At 34.7% G+C, this 19,569-nt stretch overlaps 1 protein-coding gene across 1 annotated transcript; it reads right to left on the minus strand.

The window, feature by feature from the left end:
* Nucleotides 1-355: 355 nt before the first annotated feature.
* Nucleotides 356-18,228, minus strand: LOC106101191 (hemicentin-1-like). The gene is made up of 25 exons (XM_013280340.1): nucleotides 18,001-18,228; nucleotides 16,762-16,991; nucleotides 15,934-16,059; nucleotides 15,619-15,708; nucleotides 14,781-14,909; nucleotides 14,221-14,395; nucleotides 12,631-12,815; nucleotides 12,269-12,347; nucleotides 11,980-12,137; nucleotides 11,190-11,355; nucleotides 10,606-10,860; nucleotides 10,454-10,526; nucleotides 9,910-10,106; nucleotides 9,197-9,371; nucleotides 8,828-8,922; nucleotides 7,826-7,967; nucleotides 6,602-6,729; nucleotides 6,215-6,349; nucleotides 4,919-5,056; nucleotides 4,091-4,203; nucleotides 3,176-3,400; nucleotides 2,894-3,038; nucleotides 1,856-2,532; nucleotides 1,012-1,209; nucleotides 356-680 (listed from the first exon to the last, which is right to left on the minus strand). Exons 1-25 carry the CDS (start codon nucleotides 18,113-18,115, stop codon nucleotides 417-419), a joined length of 4,413 nt encoding a protein of 1,470 aa, XP_013135794.1. The 5' UTR covers nucleotides 18,116-18,228; the 3' UTR covers nucleotides 356-416.
* Between the last annotated feature and the right edge of the window lie 1,341 nt (nucleotides 18,229-19,569).

Raw genomic sequence — 19,569 nt, forward strand, 5'->3', positions numbered from 1 at the left:
CTATTAACTACATCCGTACCAAATTTAATCGAAATCCGTTCAGTCGCTTAGGCTAATAAATCTAACAAACATTCATCCATTCATCTTAACTTTCGTATTTATAATATTAGTATTAGTATGATGTTACTGTGTTTTTAAACGTAATTTGAACAGTGACAGTAAAGTCGGACGGACTACAATTTAAAAAAAAGCGCCAACACTCGATGACAGTCGTCACTCTGGCGGCAGACGAGCGAAGCGGCTGTGGAGAACGATTGTACAGGACCTTCAAGGATCTATACATTGTGTGTGTCCGTGAACTGTAAAATACTCCACAGACTAAAACGTTTCAGATGACATAAAATAAAACAACACATAAAACAAAAACCTTAACCATCTTATTTAATATAGAATAAAAATTAGAATAACAAAACGTTTCAACTGGTGAATACATTTAAAAGATTACTATAACCCACACTGAATAAAACACGATGTGAAAATGCTTTTTCAAATTCCCCAATACTACAGCAGTACATGTAGCCACTTTGTAAATAATCAGCGTCAATCTCTTTAATCCATTCTATCATATCACATTTATTGGGACATATCTCAAATTTCTTTATGTCGTCGCCTATTAATGATTCTGGTATTGTCACTTGAATTATAGCAACACTTGCGGCACTTAATTGGTCTGTTATCACCTGAAAAATGTTACTATTATAATAAATGCGAAAGTTTAGATGGATATATGGATATTGGTTAGAGCTTGTGGCTTCAACTAAAATGCTGAACGGATCTTGAATTAATTTGGCATAGATGTAGAGCATAGGAAGAGCACCTAGGCTACTTGCTTCCCCCACACGGATGGAGTCGCGGGCGAAAGCTTGTAGTAAATTAAATTTAAAAGACAAAATAGCAGATAGATAGAATAGAGAGTGGGGACAAAATGTACTGGAATATAGAAAGAGATATTTTAGTACGACTAGATGCCGTTTCTGCAGCATATTAAAAAAAATCATTTTTTAGACATACCTTCCATAAAAACACCGGCAGTATATTCTTGTATCCAGCTTTATCGCTTATGTATATATTAGAAGGGGCAACTGACTTTCCTACAATCTGCCGAAAATTTTGAAATATACCCGTTCTTATAGTTATAGTTGATCTAGTATATCGTGTGTGCCTTTTTCTTACTACTTTTCTTAGTAATTCTTCTAAAACATCCCAATTCTGCAATATAAAATTAATAAAAGAGACTTATTTATATTCTGAAATCTTACTAATATTATAATGTTTTATGGATGGTTGGTGGTTCCTCATCACGCTCACTATAAGTCCACAGAGTCTACCCTAATTCTTGTACATTTGTTATTAGGTATCACCAGAACAGCTCATTGAATCTCATCGAAATTTGGCATAGATGTAAAACACAGTCTGAGAGAAGACATAAAGTACAAATTTGATTCCGGTGTGTTCCTTGGAGATACCGGGAGCTTCGTCTATGTCACTTGAGGATGGCCACCGAGAGGGTTTTTGTAGGTCAAATCCCACATAATGCCTTCCGTAGAAAGAGACAATCTTGGGGAGCTTTCGTCCCAGACATCAAAAAGAGGCTACTTGTTTAGGTTATTTTAAATTCTTCGCGCTCGCTTTCGCGGGAGACAGGTAAACTTATAAACGGAGGAATTTATAAAGTGGAAACAACAACATGATAATCGACGATCGACATGAGCTAAACCATACTAGAGTATTTGCTAATCAGACGATTGGTAGACCATTCCACGGTAGTAGGCCAGATAAAGATGATGATCATTCAAGAATCCGTGTATCCAAAAAGTCAGCAAAACATGCATATTTTCAACAAAAATCTACTTACCTTCATGACATCAGAGTTCCAATGTGGAATAACATTTAGATAACTATGAGTCAACATTTGTGGAAAACCTGCTGGTACGTCTCTTTCGTTTACAAGTTGTCTGACGCCAAAACACTCATCTTCCTTACCAGGTAAATCTCTCCCTAGTATTCCGGATAGATAATTCCTTTGTTGCTTACAATCGTACATTTCATCTTTGTTGTAATTTAGCACATCTCCGTTAAACCATGTTTCTGGTGATGCACAGTTTACACCGGCCGCTAAAGCTGTTAACTCATACTCACCGTACAAAGGAATTTTAAGTTTTTTGTGAAAACATATTTTATACACTTCCAGAAACATTGTAACATTTATACCAATTTTGAAGATTTCTCCATTACCGTTTGCACAATTTTTATCTGTTCGTATTGTGACTGGCTGTAAAGCTTCCTTGCATTTCAATTTAGGATAAAGTACCTGTTCTCCGTTTATTTTAAATGTTTGACTGTTCACACATTCTGCTTTTAATAACGAATTTGTGAACTTATTAAAACCATCTTGACAGAAAAATTGGGCGCTGTGACCAAAAGGTATAGCTAAATGTCCATCTTTAACCGAGAAAGCGGGAAATTTGTTGTCTTCATTAAGTACAAGTGGGTGATATCTATCCAAATCATCTTTTATATCCAACAAACAGTCTGAAAGAAACAAAACATGGTGTTAAAATAATCATCACCAGCTCACTTTACGTCCATCCGACTAGGCCTTAGTCAAACCAATGCGTGACGGTTGACTTCGCACATATCTTTGAATTTCTTTGCCGATATTTGCAGGCATTATGATGTCTTCCTTCACCATAACAACGTCGGGTAAATTATGTACATTCATATGTACATAATGTACGGTGAAGGAAGACATCGAGTTCTAAAAACAGATTGGTACACGGCGGGCTTCGAACACAAGACTTGTAGATTACAAGTCAAGTGCTTAAAACCCGCTCAGGGTTACCGACGTTTCTTAAGATGATAATAAAACAAAAAATTTTCTCAAAGCACTCACCATCGCCTGCTATATAAAATGTCCGATTAATTTTTCCCAATTCGTTTTCAACAACACATTCGTATTCTCCAATACAAGCAGCAGTATAACAACAATAATTGTCTTCAGAAAAGACAATTTTATTTTTATTTTTCCACCAAGAAATCTGTTTAAAAATAATGTAACACTATTTGATTATCCTTCTTAGCATTGTGTCAATTTTACTAGAAATTCTTTATACTGTTTACTTGTGTGGTACTTTTGTGGTGTGGCTCTCCAATTTAGTGGTAATGGAACACTTACCTTCGGTTTTGGGTTTGCACTATATCCACAGTTCAGGCAAGGATCGGGGTCATAAAACATTACTTGTTTTTCCTCTAACGGAAATGCGAATCGCGGTTTAAATCCTGTTTTGATACGCACAGTGCCAGTGACAGAATTGTAATAATTGCTTACACGGCATTTATAAGTGTCACTTCTGGAGTAACGATTGATTACTAAGTCACCGTGGGCTTTCAAATATCTTCCCTTAAATAGATTTATTAGTTTAAACTTCACTTAAATTAAAGATAACAATAATCTTACTTCTTACTAATATTATAAATGCGAAAGTTTAGATAGACGGTTGTTTGTTTGAGTTTATAGGGGCCACTTGAATCCGCCAAAATGGCTAAGCGACAGCAGCCCAAAGACATCCACAATTGCAGACGAGTTGCGTACCCTTAAAAGACGTAGGAGGTGACGCACATTAAGAGGATATCGACCCTTCCTATGCGTCCACCGCCACCTCGAGACAGTCCACCGTCAACTCCATTTTCCCTTCCCATCCTTTCCTTATAAGATAACAGTGGAAAAGGAAAAGGATTAAAATTAGGTCTCCAGACACGCTCATCACGCCTGTCTTCTTTGTGGTCGTGGTATTGCACCGTGCCAGCCGGCTCTACAATGCGAAGATTTTAGAGCGGACTCTACCACTGTCAAATCTGTGGTATGACGTTTCTAATTTTCTTAATTCCCCGCCATCTCGATTCTGTCTTGCCTAGGAGCTTAGACAGACACACAATCAAGATGGAAAAGAACCAAGAATAAGAGCGGACGAACACCTTTGACTAAACTATCGCATAACTCTCGTGCGATTATCGATTGTTTCGTAGACAATTTAACTGTTTAGTTGCACAACTAAAAACTTTAGGTGTAGGTACAGTTATATATTCATACCTGGTACCATCGTACTTTGTCTGTAGCAGTATGAGGTACATTGCATTTTACTACTGCAGATTTCCCGGTTTCCAAATACATTTGACTTACTTTACCACCTTTACGTGGATATGCTGCAAATAAGAGATAATTTCTATAAATTACGAAGATTATACATGCTGGCTGTTCCCCTGCGGCTTCATCCGCATGAAACTTTCGTTACATTGTTTACATTTGTCAAATTATCAATAGCAAATGTCGAAGTGACATGACATGAAAAACCTTGGCAATCTTCCTTCCTTGATGTTGGCAGCAACTTATGGCCTATTTCCCACATTAGGGTTTTTATCCAAAATATTTAACCCTAAGTTTAATAGCGTGAAAATATATAGCCTAAAGCGTGACGTAAGTGTAGGGCTTTTTATTAAAAAAAAATTATTTAAAAATATGCTGTAATTGCTGACATCTTAGGCAACAAAGAAGTGTGTGTTTACGCTTTATTATAATAGTATAGATGTCTCAGAACTCAACGATGAGCATCTAGTTGTGTGTAGTTCAATAACTACCCGAGTAAAAAAAACCTTTTTTAAAATTCACAACATTTTTTTTTCAAATTAACCACCTTTACCATACGATTAGATAATACACATATCTATAATAGTGTAATAAATCACACATTATTTAGCATAGTTTCAAATAATTTTAGTACGTGTTCAAAAAAGGCATTCGGCTAAAAAAACCGTTAACCGTTAATAACGGTTTTATTTACTTTGAACAAATCTAACATCAAAATCTTGTTACAAATAATTGTCTCAGTATCGTACTCAGCTATCAGTACAGTATATTTACCATCAACAGTTAATTTAAAATTTCCAAATACTTCTCCGAAACTGCTTTCGGCAACACAAACATAATTTCCGGATACCGTTTTTCTGACACTCTTAATAATCAAAGTTCCATCTGAATCCATATCATAGAATTCGTTTCCTGGAACAAAATATCAAGTTATTCACCATCTGATTACAAAGCAAGTGCTTTACCCTTAATTACTTGTAATTTCATATGATACTGAATCGTATTTTGCGCCTACAATCGATTTTATTTTAATACTAGCTGTTCCCGTGCGGCTTCTTCCGCATGGAATTATGGAAATTTTATATTACTGTTTACATTTGTCAAATTATCAATAGCAAATGTCAAAATGACATGACATGACCAACCTTGGCAATCTTGCTTCCTTTATGTTAGCAGCAACTTATGCTCTCTTTCCCACATTGGGGTTATTATCTAAAATTACCCCCTAAGTTAAATGGCGTGAAAATATATAGTCTGTAGTGTGACGTAAGTGTAGGGCTTTTTATTAAAGAAAGAATTATTCAAAAGTATACTGTAATCGTTGACATCTTAGGCAACAAATAAGTGTGTGTTTACGCTTTATTATAATAGTATAGATATAGATAGATTAGGCTGTTTACATGTTACCTTAGGCAAATAATCTTTAAGTTAGAAAACAAAAAGGAGCGTATCACAAAAATATATAAAAACGTCGTTTTGATTTTTATAACTATTTTCCCCTTTAGTAAAAAACACAGTAAAGAGTACACTTATACATTCTGCAATTTGATTTAAAAAATAAGGCTTTTCTAGGTTAAACTTGACCCACAATGGCATTTCGTAAGTCTACTCATACTATTACAATAATCATGGTTGTCAAAAATCCGTGCCAGAAGCTAGAGAGTGAAACCTGAAACTTAACTATCGCACAACTGTTTAGTCTTGCTTTGAATCCTATGAGCTTTTATGAAGGTGCGCACACTACTTGATTTTTGGTTGTGCAACTAAACAGTTGATTTGGTTGAGAAGGAATCGACAATCGCACAACAGTGTGCGATAATTTAGTCAAAAGGGTGCACGCTCTTAGAACCATGGTAACGTTTAATATCAAAAAGCGATAAAAGGGTTTACGCTTTACGCACGTTAAATCAAAAATGTATTTGAAACACCGTCAAGTTTTTTTTATGGTTAAAAACAAAACATTTTAACGCCCGAAGACAGTTGTCTTTGGTAATGAGTCCGAGCTTACAAAATCCGTGTCCAAACTACAAGTTACGACGTGAGTGTATTGTCTTGATAAATATTTCTTACCTGTAGCTAAAGGATTGCCTTCAAATAACCATCTTATTGTTGGCTTTGGATGTCCAATGGTATTACATGGTATTCTTGCACTTATATCACCTTCAACCGCTTCAATTTTTACTTCTGGTTTTATAGAAGGGGGCACTATGAACATATTTACAACATAAATATATTAATAACACTAGCTTACGCCAGCGACATAGTCGCTTGGAATTAAAAAAAACTTAAGTAACCTATCTGTTCTTCCAGATTATCCTCTACATCAATGCTAAAGTTCATCGAGATCCGTTCAGCAGTTTGGGCTACAAACTCTAACAGACATTCATCCATCTAAACTTTCGCATTTATAACATTAGTAAGTTTAAAGTAATATAATACTGTTAATGTTATAGTCACCTTGAACATTGACAATGTATGTAAGAGACTTCTCTTCACAAAAGGGATTTTTCGCAATACAAACATATAAACCATTTTGTCTCTCCTGAATAGTTGAAACTACTAAATGGTCTGTTTCACTGAGAACACTGTAATGAAAGTAAAAAAAATATAAAACACATCTCGAGAGATTATTTATAACGCTGCTTAATTTACAAAGATGGAAGACCCAATTGTCAACTCCCCCATACAAATATTTACTAACGAGCTGTTGCCCGCGACTTCGTCCGCGTGGTATTAGAAAACATACGAACTATATAAATTACAAAAAGCTACGTATCCCTCGGGAACCGGGCATTTCTCGGGGATGAAGCTTATCCCATGTGTACTCCAAACTTTGTTTTATATCTGTGCCAAATTTCAATAAGATATGTTGAACCGTTACAGAATGATCGAGTAAACATTAAAACACTAAATTAATGAATCCCACGGGAACCGTACCTATTCCCGGGATAAAAAGTAGCCTAGGTGTTCTTCCAGACTATGTTCTAAACCTGTATCAAATTTCATGGAGATCCGTTCAGCCGTTTAGATTACAAACGCTAACAAACATCCAGCCATCCATCTAAACTTTCGCATTTATGTTATTATAAGTAAGAAGTAAGATAGTAAGATTAAAATCTATAGGAGCATGTAGTAGCTGTATTAAGCCCGTTTTAACAACAATAGGACAGTAAATTTTTTTTTTACACACACAGAACTACTGATCGATTCAGCTCTTCAGTTAAAAATGTCAGAGTGTCTGCAGCTGGTATTACTATAGTAAAAGGGTTTCTACATGTACCTGTCGTTTGTCACCTTATTAAACAAGAAACCTGCTCGACTTTATAATGTCTACTAGCTTTCACCCGCGACTCCGTCCGCGTGGTATTAAAAAAAAATAAAAGTAAGTAGCCTACATATGTGTTCTTCCAGACTATACTCTACATCTGTACCAAATTTCATCGAGATCCGTTTAGCCGTTTAGACTATAAACTCAAACAAACATCCACCCATCTATCCATCCATCTAAACTTTCGCATTTATAATATTAGTATGAAGTATGATTAGAATTTTACACAAATAATAAATATATCTGTAGAAATTGTAAACACCTGTGTGTTTACAATCAAATGGTTAAAAAACAATTTATGTAACAGGGACGTTGTGTAATTCATTTTACATGTACGGATTTAAAAACTGTACCTTTGTTCCTTGCCATCATTTGAATAGAAAACCCATTGGGTCTTTGGTCGCGGGAATCCCTTCACTGGACACAATATGTCTAATGTCTGACCACTCTTAATATTAATCATCAAATCACTGGGTTTATCAAAACTAACTGGTTCTGAAAAGAAATGACATTCAAAAGGTAGAAAATATAAAGGTTTAGAAATGACAAAAAAAATATCAAGTGAGTTTTCAAATCGATTTCTATCACTTTTTTTTAAATATCATTTTTCATGTCCTCTGTAGATGTTTTATGCTGATGTAATATTATTAATAGCAAACACCTCCTGGAAAGAAGCCGAATGAAATGACACCTCATTCGTCAAAATCGAAAAATAGTCTATAATCAGCTACCCTACAGTAAAATTCCTTCAAAATCCTCCCAGCCGTTGTTGCGGTAACCCGGAACAAACGCAAAAAAATTGCTTGCGGGCAGACAGACAAAATTATTTTTTAAATTATTTTAAATGCGATTTTCGTTATCAGCGACGCAAGTATTAACAGTGGTAGAGCCCGCTTTAACATCTTCGCACGAATGAGCCGGCTCGTCCGGTGTAATACCACGACCACACAGAAAACAGACGTGAAGTGGAAGCAATTCCGCGTTTCGTCTGATGAGTGTGGTGCCGGAGGCCTAATTTTAGTCCCTTTCCCTTTCCACCCTTTTCTTAAGAGGAAAGGATGGGAAGAAAAAGTGGATTTGACGGTGGAGGAGACGCATCGTAAGGGGAAATGTCATCTTTATGTGAGTCTCCTCCTCCGTCGATTAATGGTAGGCAACGCATCTGCAATTGTGGATGTTTATGGGCAGCGGTCGCTCTTCATTTCGGTGGATTCAGGTGGCCGCTTGTACGTTCGCCACCTTATATTATATATAAAAAAACGTACATAATCTTTCCGAATTTCGGAATATTCTTTCGATATACATACAGATACTAAATTTTATTTATTGTATATAGTTATAGATATAAAACTTACCAAAAACGCTGACATTTGCAGTTGTTTTGACAGATCCTAATTTATTCACACCTTCACAAGAATACTCTCCCATTGTTTTCATTGAAGCTTTAAAACTGTTCAAACATTTTTTCATATTAGTAAAATGTTTATTATTTAAGTATTTACTTGAGTCTGTTTGTTAGTGTTAGTTTTATTTTAGATATAATTTTAAGATTATTGCTAGTTAGTAGTAGTTAAAAGGTTTATTGCCATGCATTATTCACTTTCTCTTCCTTAGCAACATTGAAATTTCTATCAGTATCGTTACAATATGGTAGAATATGCTGATAGTTTCTTTCTCATATATGTTTTATATAAGTACAAAATACACTATTATTTAGATCTTACGTTAAAGTGTGATCTTTATATATTTTGTAAATCTCAGTATTCTCGACTATTGCGCCATTTATTGACCAATTTATCTTTGGAGCTGGTTCTCCTTGAATTTCACAATGTATTGTGACTGATTTTCCAATTTCTTTTACGACATCAATATGTTTTTTACCCTTGATAACAGGTGTATCTGAAACATTTTAAAATAAATAAAATAGGACTAAACTTGCCCTCGATCAATGGATGTGAGACGTGTATATTTTTTACGCAACTGACAAAGAGGCAACAATTGAAACAGTTTTGACGAGTGCGGTGTCATTAGATACGTCTGCTTTCCCTCAAAGTAAGAGCATCGCACAATTTGACAAATGTCAATTGTTTCTCAGCCCATTTAACTGTTTCGTTGCACTAAAAATCAAGCGATGTGCGCGGCTCCATATAAGCTCGCTAAACAAAACGGGAATAAACAGTTGTGCGATGGTTTAGTAAATTTATTCTTATATATGTTGACATATTTTGTGGATTCTACTAGCGATATCGTTAATCGAAAATCGTTTGTCTAGGGGAGCAGCTTATTTATTCTGAATTAAAAAAGAAATTTTTTAATGGAGAGTTCAGAGCTCATCAAGAACCTAAGTCAGTCGGGTTTATTCAATTAAGGTAAGGTTATTATTCTATTCATTCTGTTGTACTGTCTTCGATTTTACGTACAATAAAATAATACTCACATTCCATAAGTAAATCTACAATATGAGAGTCTTTATCAATTTCATTCTTCGCAATACACTTGTAGGTCCCAACAACATTGGCAGTTACCTTGTCAATACGTATGTCTTCTTTAAATTCTTCTATTGGATAAAATGAATCCTTATTTTTAGCCTTAAAATACCATTGGATCGTTGGATTTGGTTTTCCTTTCAGAATCCTTAAGCATTTTAAAAAAAGGAGTGATGAACCGCATGTAACAAGGAAAACGTTAGTTATGAGTGTGGAAGGGTGCACTGTAGAGGTAGACCTAGATAGGGAAGGATTGCGTGAAGGGTGACATGAGCAAAAAGGCAATGATGACTGAGATGACGTATAATAGAGTTATGTGGAGGACAACCTGTTTTATTGACCCGAGGGAGTAGGATAAGGAGGTAGATGATGAACATGAAACATTAAAAAAATATATATGAACTTATAAACCATCGTCACTCAAAGACCATTGGTGAAAAACATATGAATCATTGGTTTATTTGACAGCTTTATGGATTAAAAAATATAAACTACCTGCAAGAAATTGTTGCATTGGATCCTTTATTGATGGAGATTTCAGTAATTTTATTATCGATTTTTGGAGCCTCTGTAAAAATATATTCATTATTTCTCATTTTACTAAAAAGTATTATAATTCATTTATTATAACTATTAAGATTACATACCAATTCCTGTTATCGTCAGTTGCATATTATGTAGAACAAGCCTTTCGTTGTTCAGGTTTCTAACTTCACAAAGAATTTTCCCGACATATTCGGGTTTCATTTTTCTTATAAGTAAAGTAGATTGGTCTGGTGATATACTAATATTGTCATCAGCGTTAACTTCTTTTCCATTTAACAACCAAGTTACTTTAGCGGGTGGGCTTGAGTTTACTTTGCAGTAAATCTGTTCCTCTTTACCATACTCTACCTTTTTATCTGTCAATTATAATGAACCATTGTTTTTTTCTCAATACATTTCGGCATCGATTAAATCAATAATAAGTGTCCTATTCGTTTTTCCAGACTATATTCTAAATTCGTGACAATTGATTCAACTAAACTTTCGCATTGTATAAAGTGAAATTATTTAAAAATATATGGCAATGAACTATAAATATAATTCTAATAAAATCTTATAATTAACATTTAAAATATTGATTATTTTATCAATTATTTGGCAATCTTCGTTTGCGCTTACGTCTAAAATTTGGCCTTTATTGTCAAACATGGCTAAACCCTTGTTAACTTAAGAATTGCTTTCTTACCCTTAGACAGATTAACTACATTGAAAAATTTTTTCATTTCCACTTTAACACTTTTTTCATCTCTGCTAATACTGTTACTAGCTTTGCAAATGTATGTGTTGTTTCGGTTTACTTTATCTATATCCAATACACTAAGAAATTCATATTCCTCTCTTAGCGTTAGAACCTAAAACAATATACGGTTTTACAAGAGTTGCAAATAAGCAATTAAAAGAACCAGGTCATCATTGCTGCCAATGGATGTCCATTGGATTGAGGATGTCCTCAACACCAGATGGACAGCAGATGCGTTACAATTTTTGAGGAGACAATCGCCTGAAGATCCTTAAGTCGAATTTTTTTGAGGAACGTCTGTCATACAAGTAGCGTAGATGGTACCTGGCGGACTGTCTTGTTATCCGATGACAAAATTCAGAGGCAGGAATAATTCCAAACGGCTACTCGTAACACTCCCTTGGTGTAAGTCTAAGTTTATCTCGTATTAACGAAAAACTAGCTTTCGCGCGCGACTCCGTCCGCGTGGAATTTTCTATATTTGTACCAAATTTCACCCAAATCCGTGCAGCCCTTTAGGCTACAAACTCTAACAAACATCCATCCATCCATCTAAACTTTCGCATTTATAATATTAGTTAGAAGTTAGATAGTTAGATGAACCGTTAACCATTAAATTTATTTACTACCAGTTCTACCCCCGTTGTCCTACTCCCGCAGGTTCAGCGTGGTTTTTGTCTTCCACATAACTTTTTCATCTGTCACCTCGTATAATCATGTATATATTTATAATTACCATAAATTTCAAGGGCGAACCCAACTCATCTGTCCATATTATGTTAGGTTTAGGATGTCCAGTTACTCTACAAGTTAGTTTAACAGGACTTGCATAAGAAGACATCACTTTAGCGTCACCCGTTATTGTAACTTTAGGTGCTTCGTCTTTAATGGTACCTGTTATAAACATTAAAAAAACAAATTTACTGAAATAGAACTTTACCGAGTCTGATGGTAAAAAAAGTAACCTTGAGACTTCAATAACATAAAATAGGTGGAAGAATATATGACGAAGAAATATTATTTACCTGGTAACATTTTTTGCAGCTCTATCGGTAAAGAATTACGTTTTATAATTTCTTTCGTTTCTTCATCCTCTGCTATCATCTGAATTAAACGGTAGGTTAATGTCAAAACAAAAAATAAATACATATTATTATATACTTTAGGGTTAACACGAAAATTATGCAAAAAAAGCATTCGTAAATCTATTGACAATAGTTGCATGAGATTTGTCAGTATTTGGACGCTGCACAAATTTTTGGACCAATGTAGCAGCTACCATTAGCTGGCTAGCTACAAGGGACTGTGACATTTCTTTTTTAATATGGTATCCTAGCCAAGACGGCCCAATTGATTTGCTATATATACAATATTGAATTATATTTACCACTATTTTGAATGTATCTTTAGGAAAAGCGATTGGTTCTGAAATATAACACAGATCATCTTTCTCAATAATAGTCATTGGTTTATCCAAAAGTACTTTTTCTTTCAAATCGACGACTTGAATCCTTTGGAGATTAACATTTACGCCTTCAGTTTTTAGTTTTATTAAGACGTAAGATTTTTGATCTGAAAAATTAACAGATATTAATACACTAAATATAATACTAGCTATCTTTTGCTCGCGACTCCGACCGCGTGGTATTTAAAAAAACAAAAGTAAGTAGCCTCTGTGTTCTTCCGTACTATGCTCTACATCTATGCCAAATGTCATCCAAATCCATTCAGCCGATTAGGCTACAAACTCTAACAAACATCCATCCATCTAAACTTTCGCATTTATAATATTACAGTAACATTAGAGTGTATAGTCCGACAAGGATCTTACGGCACTTTTTTAGAACTGATAGGGGAAACTGGTAATTTTCAAAGCTAAGAGTAAGTAATAATACTTCTTTTTTTTTTCAAAATTCTCCCATCTTTACTATTATAATAAGGCGTAAACACACACTATTTTGTGGCGTAGAGTGTCTGCAATCACAGCATATTTTTGAATAATTATTCCTTTAATAAAAAGCCCTACACTTACGACACGCTTTTGGCTATATATTTTCACGCTATTAAACATGGGATATAAATTAATTGAAAAAAAAAACAATGTGATAAACTACATGCTGCCAACATTAAGAAAGCAAGGTTGCCATGGCTTGTCATTATGACACATGTAAACAATAACATTAATATTTTCATAATTTTTCGAACGAAGTCGCACGGGAACAGCTAGCATAGAATAAAAACAATTGAAAGTAACCTGCGTATAATATCCGTAGTAATTACATACTATTTTAATTAATGCATCTAAACCAATTTGTAAGAAAGTTTAGTCAAAGAGACGAGGTACACTTTATATTTACTAATATAATAGTGTTCAGAATTAATAGTAAAGTGTTGTTAATATAATCATCATCACCTTCCTAATATTAGCAAACTAGTTGTTCCCATGTAACTTTATCCGCATAAAATTATGAAAATTTAATTTTATCATTTACATGTGTCAATTTATCAATTGCAAATGTCAAAATAACATGACATGACAAAACTTGGCAATCTTGCTTTCTTGATGTTGGCAGCAACTTATGGTCTCTTTCCCACATTAGGGTTTTTACCCAAAATATTTACTAAGTTTAATGGTGAAAACATATAGCCTAAAGCGTGACGTAAGTGTAAGGCTTTTTATTAAAAAAATAATTATTCAAAAATATGCTGTAATTGCTGACATCTTAGGCAACAAAGAATTGTGTGTTTACGTATTATTATAATAGTATAGATAAAACTGCTCGTCATATCATCACACGTGATATTCTCTCTGTAATTTCGAAATTATAAAAATGGTGACATTTACCAGTGCAGCTGCCACTGTTTCATTGGTCAAAATATGTCAATAACATTGTTAGTTTATTTCTTAACAGCAATAAGATCTTTGTCAATATATATCATACCAATTAAGACTATTACTAACAATTATCTCGTTTACCTGCAACAGGTCGATTTGTTGTTTCGTTCATATATTCAGGCTTAAGTACCGAAAATCCATAAGTAAAAGTAACTTTACTTGTGCCACGTATTATTAATAATGTATTCATTGTACTATTAGCCGTCTCTAAAGCAATGTGGTAAGCTCCTGGTTCTGTGTTATTCCAGGCAACTATCTGTGGAAGGATAAATTGACTGTCACGTAGTTCGTTTCAATCACATAGACATTAAAAAATATAGACGAGGCATAGTTGACAAAATTATTTCACCTGTACTTTCTTTGAAAGGTACTACAGTTGTCAAGTTAAGTACGAAATTACAATAAGCTCTATATTTTATAAAATAAACAAAACAGTGTTAATAAGTAAAATTTAAATATTAATTAATAACACCTATTAATTTAAATACAATTTATATTGAAATGTGATTTTGAGGCGCTCAAATAGCGTTAGTGATGATTATGTGAAAATGTCTTTGGTTTAATGTCAATTATGCCTTCTCTAGATTTTTTAATATCTTTGTTCTCGAAGCATTTACTGAAATGGGCATATTCTAACTTACTTTTGCTCTTTTTGTTTTCGCGACATCGTCAGTGAGAACTGTAGCGTTTAGCTTGTCTTTGATATGAATCACTGGCTTAACACCAGTTACAGTAACCAATAGGTCTTTTATTGATGAATCCAGTGTTACCTAAAAATGTATTTTAATGAGTTATTAAAAATTACCAAGCGGCTACCTGAATCCGTCAAAATGGCAAAGCCACCGTTGCCCATAGCTGTTCGCAATAGCGGATACGTTGACTACCCTTAATCGAAGGAGGAGGTGACGCACATAAAGAGGCTGTTTCCCCTTCCTATGCGTTACCTCCACCGTCAAATCTACGTTCCCTTCCCATCCTCTACTTATAAAAAAGGGTGGGAAGGAAAAGTGACTAAAGTTGGCCTCCAGTACCACACTCATCAGACAAAACGTGGAATTGCTCCCACTTCACGCCTGTCTTCTGTGTGGTCGTGGTATAACACCGGGGGAGCCAACTAATTCGTGCGGAGATGTTAAAGCGGGCTCAACCACTGTTAAATGTTCTACCAATGTTGTTTATATTAAACCGATTGTTTTACTATTTTTTCACAGATTGTTTAGAAATAACAAATAGAAGTGTCTTCATTGAAATTATATATAAAATAGATTAAGAGCCTGTCCCACCACTGGTTGATAAACTCAGATAGTTTAAAATGGCGACACTGTCAGATAAAGGAACAAAATCCGATATTTCCATCACATGTTTTACACATTAGATTGTTAATAGACAATTTACAATTTTGTGGGACCGGCCCTAAGATTTTTAACTGCAATTTGAAGTTTTTGTCTTAGATTTCTATAATCGTCTTTGATTAATTACATTAACTTTCTTTTCTTCTTCCGGTGAGAAATTTCTTCTCAATATTTCAACTTTTTTACTTCCTATCAACCTTTTTACGTATTCCAATATCTGAAAATAAAAGTCACGTTACTTTTATATTAAATGCAATATTAAAATTATCGACAAAACTATTGCCCGGTTCAAACTTGGCTAGTACAGTTGGACAGTTGCGCTGGCCTGTCATAGATCGTAGACTCACAGGCGCCAGTAAGCGTTCACATAGTTGATTGGGTGTCTAGTTATTAAGCGCTACTGACCTTACTGGCCAAGTAAAAACCGCACTTATTATCTTACTTCTGGTATATTGTTTTTCCTCATAATAAAGAAATCACCTCCGGTTTTCGAAGCTAACGTCTCATATGGTTTGAAATCGGGATTTTTATCACCTGGACACGAGACTTCCGTTATAATGAAATGCATCTAAAATAAAGTAAAACGTGAATAAAATGAAAATTGATTGTACTGTGCATGAAGTTAAAATATTATGAGACTAAATATAAGTGCCAGTGTAATAAAATTATATAGCAACTAAGTTGATTTTATGAATTCGTTTATCAAATGTGCCTATTTTTGATGTCACAAGTTCGTCATAACGTTCAAGGGCATCCTATAGGTCTTTGACGTTCTGATATCGCGTGCACCGACATTATCCTCTTTTTTAAATATCAATTTTATTAATATACTAGCTGCTCTCGTGCGGCTTCATCCGTATAGAATTATAAACATTAAATTTTATTGTTCACATTTGTCAAATTACCAATTGCAAATGTCAAAATGACATAACATGATGTCAAACCATGCTTCTTGGTTGGCAACAACTTATGGTCTCTTTCCCACATTAGGGTTTATAACCAAAATATTTACCCCCTAAGTTTATTGTCGTGAAAATATATAGCCTAAATCGTAAAGTGTAGGGCTTTTTATTAACAAGAAGAGTTATTCGAAAATATGCAGTGATTGCTGACATCTTAGGCAACAAAGAAGTGTGTGTTTACGCTTCATTATAATAGTATAGATTCAATAAATATTTTAATTATCTTCATACAATTTGCTTTTAAAAATGTACTTACAGAACTATTTGAAACTTAAAAAAAATTCTAAAAACACTAATTAAAACATCACCTTTATATTTAAATTCAACGCTAAATTTTTAACAAATTCAAACTTTTCCGTATCCTTCGCACTGGCGTCAGTAAAAACAAATATATAGGAAAACGGCTGACTAGATTTAAGGCCGAGTTCAATTCCTGACATCGACTTTTCGGGACAATCACCACCGCCATATGCTCTAATCTTCTGTAACGAGTCTTTGAATTCTTCTTTCTTGTTAGTTGTAATACGCAATTCGTAATCTGAAATACTATGGTTTATCAATAACGAGATGTAGCCCGCAAACTTCGTTATCGCAAATTTAGACAACCCATTACGCCATTTTGACACCCCTGAATTTAAAAAAAAAGTAGCCTAAAATATACCTATCCGTTTAAGCTACCCTTCAGTGAAAGTCCCGTAAAATCGGCCCAGCCGTTTCGGGGATTACTCTGTTGTTCCGATAAACGCGGCTTGCGGACAGATATACATACAAAAACACAATACACTAAAAACAAAACTTTCTCAAAAAACAATACACTTAAAATTAACGAAATAATTTCTTCAACATGTAAACCTTCCATATCGTAGCTGTTATATATTTTGTACAATTATCATTACTTTGAAGTCGGTATCAATCAATCTATATTTACTATACGTTCAATTGTCAATTGTTATGGTACTAATTTAGAAAGCTTTACGTAGAAATATCACTGCCTATCTCGGCTGACACCGACATCAAAGTAATAATAATTGTACAATATAGACATAACAGCTACAATAAGGGAAGTTTTTATGTTGAAGGAGTTATTTCGGTACTTTTTAGTGAATTGTCTTTTGGAAGTTGGTTTTGTTTTTTTAATACGGTACGGACGCTATAACTGGCAAAATGCAAGTTCAAGCAAAAATTATATGTTGCCTAACCGATAGTATTGGTGTTTATGACTGAAATATTCTTGTATTTTTATTAAATAAATAAACGATAATCTATACATATAATATAATTGAAGTGTCTGTTTGTAATATCAAAAGAAAAATTCCAGATTTCGTGAAGATAACGAAAATGGCATTGAAAAAATTATTATCTGTCTGTCTGTCCGCAAGACACGTTTGTGCCGTGTAATCTCTAAAACGGCTGGGCTGATTCCGACAGGACTTTCACTGAAGGGTAGCTGACATAGATGGGATGAGATATTATAGCCTACTTTTTATCTTAATATTGCGTAGACGAAGTCGCGGACAAAAACTAGTGAATTCTAAATTAAGACATACCTGGATCATTAAACGTCACAATGACGAAATTTCCAATCTCAGATTTGTTGGAATTGACAACAGTATCGAAGATTTGGTCAGCACATTTTATTACCATTTTTATATCTTTAGCCATGGACACTGTATTGTCAATAACAAATGTTAAGGAACTGTTTGCACCATCTTGACAATAAACGGAACATATTAATATATATATGGCAACAATACAATGGGACAGTCTCTCAATCATGGCTGTTGTATACTAAACGTAATGTACGCAACGCAACGCACATGCTTATCGAGCGGAACTCAATGCGTTACCGGATATTTGAATCTTCTATATTATTTATTTATGTTAATGGACATGTATGAAATCCGTCATTCTACACAATCCCTAGATAATGTATATAACTCCTAAAATCTCCCGGAAATCTCTAAAATATATATTTTTTTTATAACAAGGTGGCAAACGAGCATGCGGCCACTTGAATCCGCCGAATTGGCAAAGCGACCGCTGCCCATAGACATCCGCAATTGCAGATGCGTTGCCTACCCTTATCCGACGGAGGAGCAGACACACATAAAGAGGATATTTCCCCTTCCTATGCATCTCCTCCACCGTCAAATCCACTTCCCCTTCCCATCCCCTCCTTATAAGAAAAGTGTGGTAAGGAGTAAGGGACTTAAATTAGGCATCCGGCACCACACTCATCAGACGAAACACGGAATTGCTTCCATTTCACGCCTGTCTTCTGTGTGGTCGTGGTATTACACTGGACGTGCCGGCCCTGCAGTGCTAAGATGTTAAAGCGGACACTACCACTGTTAAACATACATCATGTGTTTTACATACATCTCTTAGGCGGGCATTGGACACGAAAATATTGACGACTATTTTTTTTTAATTTCTGATAGTTATTCTATCTCTCTCTCTCTCTCCGGATCGATTCCTCATTCCTGACGGTCGCGACCACTCTCCTTGACACTCTCTCGAAGGGTGTTTCTCCATTCTGTGCGATTCTCTGCGACATGTATGGCATTATGTATAGTTGTGTTGAGAGTGGTGCATATTTGGTCCGTCCAACGCATAGGGCGACGTCCTTTGGATCTCTTCCCCTCGATTTTGCCAGTAATAGTAAGTTTTTCTAGGTTTTCGGGGGATCGCCTAGCAACGTGACCGAAATATTCCAGCGTGCGGCTGAGACACAAATTTATCACGCTTACTGTTTTGGTATTTTTATAAATATTTTAAAAGGGGCTATTTCGCATAGGGACGATAACGCCCCATAAGTCTAAAACCAACAAAACTCAGTTCTCTAATTACTTTATTAAACAGATGTCAGCCAACTTAAACACCATCCCGGCCTTGTCCATAGACGGGTTAGCCAGGATAGTGTTTAAATGACCGACATTACATCCATACTTTTTGGTAATTGTTTTGTCAATTGTGTATTAAGGAAAACGAAGATAGTTAATAAATACATATTGGAATTAAATAATTTAAAAACCTATATTTTAACAACGATTACAGTTATTGGAAATGCCAATTATGCATCAACGAAGTTTAACTGACGTACCTACTCTTTGATT

This window comes from Papilio polytes, unplaced genomic scaffold, assembly GCF_000836215.1.
Source record: "Papilio polytes unplaced genomic scaffold, Ppol_1.0 DF824024.1, whole genome shotgun sequence".
NCBI lineage: Eukaryota > Metazoa > Arthropoda > Insecta > Lepidoptera > Papilionidae > Papilio > Papilio polytes.